General features: G+C 37.1%; 2 protein-coding genes across 3 annotated transcripts; one reads left to right on the top strand and one right to left on the bottom strand.

The window, feature by feature from the left end:
* Nucleotides 1–622: 622 nt before the first annotated feature.
* LOC145119341 (E3 ubiquitin-protein ligase SIRP1-like) lies at nt 623–2,657 on the top strand. Of its 2 annotated transcripts, XM_079054992.1 has the most exons (3): nt 623–906; nt 1,003–1,109; nt 1,292–2,657. In XM_079054992.1, the coding sequence occupies exon 3, from the start codon at nt 1,292–1,294 to the stop codon at nt 2,480–2,482; it is 1,191 nt and encodes a 396-aa protein (XP_078911118.1). In that variant the 5' UTR covers nt 623–906; nt 1,003–1,109; the 3' UTR covers nt 2,483–2,657. The 2 variants fall into 2 exon arrangements, with proteins under 2 accessions (XP_078911118.1, XP_078911116.1); XM_079054990.1 differs by lacking the exon at nt 1,003–1,109 and having other exon boundaries at nt 624–906.
* Nucleotides 2,658–2,761: 104 nt separating this feature from the next.
* LOC145119340 (pyruvate kinase, cytosolic isozyme-like) lies at nt 2,762–5,063 on the bottom strand. Its single transcript, XM_079054989.1, has 3 exons — nt 4,618–5,063; nt 3,932–4,393; nt 2,762–3,790 (listed from the first exon to the last, which is right to left on the bottom strand). The coding sequence occupies exons 1-3, from the start codon at nt 4,867–4,869 to the stop codon at nt 2,975–2,977; spliced, it is 1,530 nt and encodes a 509-aa protein (XP_078911115.1). The 5' UTR covers nt 4,870–5,063; the 3' UTR covers nt 2,762–2,974.
* Nucleotides 5,064–6,549: the final 1,486 nt, after the last annotated feature.

Below are 6,549 nucleotides of genomic sequence, written 5' to 3'. Positions count from 1 at the left end.
ACAACATCCTTCAGCTTTAGGGCAGCTCAGTGGGTGTTCTAGGAAGCAATGATTAGAAAAATGAATGAAAATGGGAGTTGAAAATGTGTGTTTTATATATACTATTATATTGATTTTTTTGATATTTAGTTTTTTTTTATTTGTTGATGATATATGACTCCAAAAAAATGTTGGAAAGCCTATGACTATTGAGCTTATTGATGCAAAGACAAATGAACCAAAAGATATAAAAATAAAAATCAACACAAATATATAAAAACAATTTTTTTTATTGATATAAAGATATTTTATAGATCATAGTTTCATCTTGAGAAGTAGGTTATTTATGTAAACATTTTAAACATGATATTATTTATTAAAGTATCATTGATTTGTTGTTATATGGTTATTTATTTTAACCAACGAACTTGTGATTTATCACTATCAAAAATGTTGGCAACTGGTTGCAACTCCAAGTGGTGTTTGAAATAGGTTTAAGAATAACTATAGGGGAAGTGTTAGCTATTTTTTTTATTGATATAAAGATATTTTATTTTTGTATAAATTAAATATTGTTTTAATTGATGTTGTGTCACAAATATTTTGTTGTTGACATAACATGGACATGTGATTCCAGAAATAAAAAGGAAACGGGGGGGCTATCGATATCGATGGTGAGATTTCTACTTTTCTCCCCCACCCATTTTCAAATCATTTTTACTCCATCAGAGAAAACCCCCCATCGGAGCTACAAAATTCCCATTCCCACTTCCTTCCACCAAACACAAACCCCTCAATTTCACACAAGAGAAAGAGGGGAAATTTTGTTTGAGAAAAGGACATCCCAAGAACAACCCCACAAATAATTTAACAAATTCTCCACTTTATTTTTTCAATTCCCCACTTCGGTTCTTGGGAGGATTCCAGGTTAGTTTGTTTGCAGATTCTTCTCATTTTTTAAAACCCGTTTCTAGGGTTTTTCCTTCTTTCAACAACTAAATTTCGTTTCACAATGAATTCCAGGAAGGATGAAATTTATTTTAAGAATTTACGATCGAAAAATGCTTTTGCGTTCGCCAATTTCATCTTGTTGACGAAAATTTTCATCTCTACTAATCTTGTTATTTAAGGTTTGACTAAATTTTCTTTTATTTTCGTGTTTTTCTTCTTGTTATGATCGTCATTTGATTTCGAAGAGTTGGAATCTATGTGATTTAGGCATTGAGTAGGACTATGATGGAGATGAATAGGGTTTAATGATCTTGTTAGATCTGTATATGATTTGTTCTAATTGAGTTTTTATATTTTTTAGATGGAAGAAGGAAGTGAGTCAACGAGATACTGGTGTCATGTATGCAACAGAGTAGTCGAAACGTTCAGGGAGGCTGAGACGATCAAATGTTCGTCATGTAACGGCGGATTCGTGGAGGAACATGATAGCGTAAGGGCTGATGATCACAACCACCAACACCAACTCGCCGGAGATTCGGAATCTGACCGTGCTATGTCATTGTGGGCTCCAATTTTGCTTGGAATGATGAGTAACCCTCGCCGGCGACGTAGATTAAGACAGATTGAGAACAACGAGGAAAACGATGAGAATGAAGATCATAACGACTCCGAAGAACGCTACCGTCGTTACCACCGTGAAGGAGGAGAGTCGGAATTGGATAGGGAGTTGGAGTCTATTATGAGAAGGCGGCGGCGAAGCTCCGCCGCGATCGTTCAACTCCTTCAGGGGATTCGCGCCGGGATGATAACGCAATCGGAGAATAACGCTGATAGGGAAGGCGGAGAGAGTAACAGAGATCGAGATCGTGTTATTCTGATTAATCCGTTTAGTAACACAATCATTGTCCAGGGTGGTGGCAGTGGTGCAAATTCATTTGACTCCTCCGGCGTCGGCGGCCCACAGAACCACCCAATCGGATCCCTAGGCGATTACTTTGTGGGCCCCGGACTGGAATTACTCCTCCAGCATCTCGCGGAGAATGATCCAAACCGGTACGGAACACCACCGGCAAAAAAAGAGGCGGTGGAGGCCATGCCGATAGTGAAAATCCAGGAAGATTCCGTTCAGTGTTCAGTTTGTTTGGAAGATTTTCAGATCGGAGATGAAGCAAAAGAGATGCCATGTAAACATAGGTTTCACGGTGACTGTATCCTGCCATGGCTAGACCTTCACAGTTCATGTCCAGTTTGCAGGTATCAGTTACCTTCCGATGAATCCAAACTCGAACGAGACCGTGAAGCTTCCCGTGCTATCACTGTCAACACCAACGTGATCGCCGGAGAATCTGAGATCGCCGGAGAAGACGGTTCCGGTTCCTCCCGGCGACTTTCTGTAACTCTCCCTTGGCCTTTCAACAGCCTTTTCTCATCAACATCAACTTCAGGCACTCAAATCACAAACCCTCGTTTGATAATGGACACAGGGTCGTCGGACTCAGGGTCAGGTCCGCCGGAGAACGGAGGTGGTCGGAGGGACGATGATAATCAATGAACCGCAGCTCAGCTGTAAGTTTTCCTTCATGTTGTGTATACGCCGTCGTTACAGAAACGTGTACAGAGATCGGATATTATATTGTTTAATATTGACAGGAGTATATCGTGTTTCTGTCTTCTTTTATGTAAACCTAATTATGAAGGATTGTTTACGCCTTCAAAAATTTTTCCAACATTTTTCTAGATTACCTCTGGAGCTTAGCTTCTTAAAATACATTTCAATCATGTGGCATAGATACTAGATAAATATTAACGAAAAGCAAAGTAATAGATTGAGTTATTTTACAACTCCTACGGAATGAACCATTCATGATTCCATCGTATCAACACAACTTTAATGCAAAAATTAGTTTGATTATACCAAACACATAGCAACAAAACATCCAACCGAGTTGACTCGGTGAAAAACAAGTACGAAGTCATTTATTACTTGAAGAAAACGATTTGGAAATAAAGATGGAAATGAGCGTGGGAGGAATCACTTTCACTTTCACTTGACAGTGATAATCTTGATGACGGATGCGGATCCAACTCGGTGTAAAGCAACAACCGCATCTCCATCCTTGCAAAGGCCTTTACTCTTAGCATGTTTCAATCCAAACTCCAATGCTTCTTCAGTTGATTCCATAGTAGAAGCTTTAGCGGACCCCGGGGGACACAAAACAGGAACCAAACCCCGGAAAATAAAACTATGTCTCGCCGGAGCTTCATCGCTAGGCGACACTCCACCACCTGAATCAGACTTCTCTGGAACCACCACCGACAGAATAGGAATCTGAGGCCGGTACTTGGACACCAGCTTCGCGGTGGTGCCGCCTCTAGTCAACACCAAAATCATTCTAGCCTGTGATGCATTGGCGGTTTGAACCGCGGAGGATGCCAGGCTTTCGAGCGGGCTCATAGGTACGGGTGCGGTTGCAGTGATCTTTTTGAAAAGGAGCGGATAATCGATTGTGTTTTCAGCTTCCATGCAAATCTTAGCCATGGTGGCGACTGCTATGTCGGGGTAGGCCCCGGCGGCGGTTTCACCGCTCAGCATGACACAGTCTGTGCCATCGAGGACCGCATTGGCCACGTCTGTGGCCTCTGCTCGAGTCGGCCTTGGGGATTTGATCATGGACTCGAGCATTTGAGTCGCGGTCACAACTGATTTTCCTTTTACGTTGCATTTGTAAATCATGGTTTTTTGTGCTAAGAATATTTTCTCGATTGGGATTTCCATTCCGAGGTCACCACGAGCCACCATGAATGCATCGGTGTTGGCTAGGATTTCATCAAAATTGGAAACGCCTTCTTGATTCTCAACCTAGAAAATATAAATCATGGTTTTCATGATTTTGAACAGATGTAAATCAGATACACAGATGTAAATCAGATGCACAGTTGATAAACGGACCCCACTAAATATGATATGAAATTAGTGAGAGATAAAATAAAGAAAACAGACCTTTGACATAAGGACGATGTTTTTGGCATGTTCACCAAGGACTTTGCGAACCTCAACAAGATCAGAACCTTTGCGGACGAAAGATAAAGCAATCAAATTAATGTTATTAGGAACACCCCATTTGAGAAGATCTTCTTTGTCTTTTTCTGTCAAAGTTGGGAGATCAACAATGACACCTGGAAGATTAACATTCTTTCTCTCACCAAGAGTCCAGGTGTTCTCACAACGACAACGAACCAATCCCTTTTCAGTATCACAAGAAAGAACAGTAAACGTAATGGTGCCATCTGAACAGAGTATCGTGCCTCCTGGTTTCAAATCATGAGCCAACTTTTTGTAACTCATGCATATCATATTCTCGTCACCGATAATCGAGTAATCGGTGGAGATTGTGATCTCTTGACCTTGCGTCACTTGGATCGGCTTCCCATCTTTCAGAAACCCGGTTCGAATTTCAGGACCCTAATTTATCCATCGGAAACAAAATCAACAGTTTGTATTCTTAGTTACATCATAATTCAATCAAAATGGATACGATTCATTTCTTCCATCTCGTATGACGTTAACAAAACGAAAATGTTAATTGATAAAAAAAAAAAAAAACATATACACGCGATCTGTATCACATTCATGTATAGAGATAGAAAGAGCGATGATATTGATAGGTAGTGAAGAAGGAAACATACTTTGGTATCGAGCATGACTGCACATTGAATACCGGTGTTCTCCATGGCCTTACGGAGATTTTCGAGGGTTTCCTGATGGTACTCGTAAGATCCATGAGAGAAATTGAAGCGAGCGACATTCATACCTGCCTTGAGAAGTTTTTCAACCATTGGAATCGACCTAGAAGCGGGTCCCAAAGTGCAGACGATCTTCGTTCTGGGCCTCTTCCAACCTACTTCTGGGTGGGCCTGAGCAGTGGTGATGTGTTCCATTTTTGTCTCCGGTGAACGACAGTATTCCGATCAATTGATCGGATGAAGAGTGTGGTGATGAATTTATGTGAATTCAAGAGCAAATGGAAGTTGGGGAATTGTCGAGAGTAGGAAATAAGAAGGTGTTTGCAGAATTTGTGGATCAACGAAATGAGAGGGATGCATAACTGAATTGGAAAACTGGCATGAGAAGCGGGGGTTTGGTCTTTAGGGAGTTTTCACAAAAAATGTGCAAACTTTGAAACTATATTCCGAATATGGTGCTGTTTATTTTTTTTACAGACATTTTCAATATTTTCCCATTTTAGGATGCGAAATCAACATTTATGCTATTATGTTTTACTTCTAGTCCTTTCTTTTTTAAACTCTTGTCACATTTTACACTTTATATGTTGTTTTGTATTTAATATTATAGCTATTTCTTAGAGTGATCATATTTGGGGCAATATACCTAGATAGTCAATTTTTATCACAAAACAACCATTATAATTGCAAAAAAAGCTAGTGAATAAGTGACGATACCTTTCCCAATAAAATGAGCTCGCATGAAGGCATATCTAACCCAACACTATATTTTTTGCATTAATAACTTTTTTGGAATAAACTTTCTCATAATGCAACTCTAACTCAACATAATTTTTTGCGCCAAATTCTGTATTATAATAATGTAACACCAAACTTGGTGTTACATTATTTGTCAACACCAAATTTGATGTTAAAATTATGCTGTGTTCCGTCTTGTTCCTAAAAAAGTTTGAGTTCATGAATATCTAATTTATTTTAGTTGAAAATTTATATTTTAAATGTAATAATTCTTTCAAATAAATTTAAAATTCTAAATACTTTTCAGTGATTTAATAATATAATTATAAAGTGATTATTGAAAAAAGATATAAACGAATTTTAAAATAAACTAATAACTAAGAGTTTATTTATTTATTTATTTATGTAATCTAAGTAACTTAGAAAAAATAAATACGCTTGAAATAGATTTTTTACTTTTTTTTTGGGTGTGTGTAAAAGGGTATTATGGCTAGAGATGAATCATTATTGTATCATTATATATTATATCATTTGCTGTGAGATCCGCATTACTTAAGTTCATTAAAAAAATGTTAAATATCATGTTGTAAACTTCAGTATTTTTTAAAATAAAATTTCAAAATAAATACAAAGGAAATGATGTAAGTAAATAATTCAATTTATACTAATAAAACAAACAATTCACATATTTTAAAAAATTGTTTTGAATCACAGGTTTTCAAAAACTTGTTTGAATACAACATTAGAAGTCATACCGTTAAGGTTGTCATCATTGTCTAAAATTAATATTTTTAAGTCAAAAATGAGTGAATAAGACATATTTGCAGTTTTCATTTTTAAATTTTGTTTTCTGAATGATAAATTGATAGAAAAATCTCGAGCGATTGATGATGAAGCCGTGGATCTCATGTCATTAGACAATATAGAATATCTATTTCCTATGATGATATTTGATTGTTAGTAATAAAATTATAAAATGCAGGGAATAAAATAAAACCTGAAAGATATATAGTATGTACATTATATTTTAACTAACAAATGAAGTAAGAGAAAAAAACCGTAGCTATATTGGAACTGTGAGATAACAAAGTTCTTATATTAAAAGTGAAAGTAGATTAGAAGCAATTATATTAAAAA

Source organism: Lactuca virosa, chromosome 6 (genome assembly GCF_052849685.1).
Source record: "Lactuca virosa cultivar CGN04683 chromosome 6, Lactuca_virosa_CGN04683_v6, whole genome shotgun sequence".
NCBI classification, from domain to species: Eukaryota; Viridiplantae; Streptophyta; class Magnoliopsida; order Asterales; family Asteraceae; genus Lactuca; species Lactuca virosa.
Note: the sequence above shows the minus strand (reverse complement) of the source record. Positions and strands in the feature narration are given on the sequence as shown.

Bases quoted from the DNA above. Each gene is read 5' to 3' on its own strand.
- LOC145119341 (XM_079054992.1), top strand. From the start codon at position 1,292: ATGGAAGAAGGAAGTGAGTCAACGAGATACTGGTGTCATGTATGCAAC.
- LOC145119340 (XM_079054989.1), bottom strand. From the start codon at position 4,869: ATGGAACACATCACCACTGCTCAGGCCCACCCAGAAGTAGGTTGGAAG. The intron at 4,394-4,617 runs GTATGTTTCCTT...TGGATAAATTAG, and splicing joins CAGTCATGCTCGATACCAAA to GGTCCTGAAATTCGAACCGG. The intron at 3,791-3,931 runs GTCTGTTTTCTT...TATATTTTCTAG, and splicing joins ACATCGTCCTTATGTCAAAG to GTTGAGAATCAAGAAGGCGT.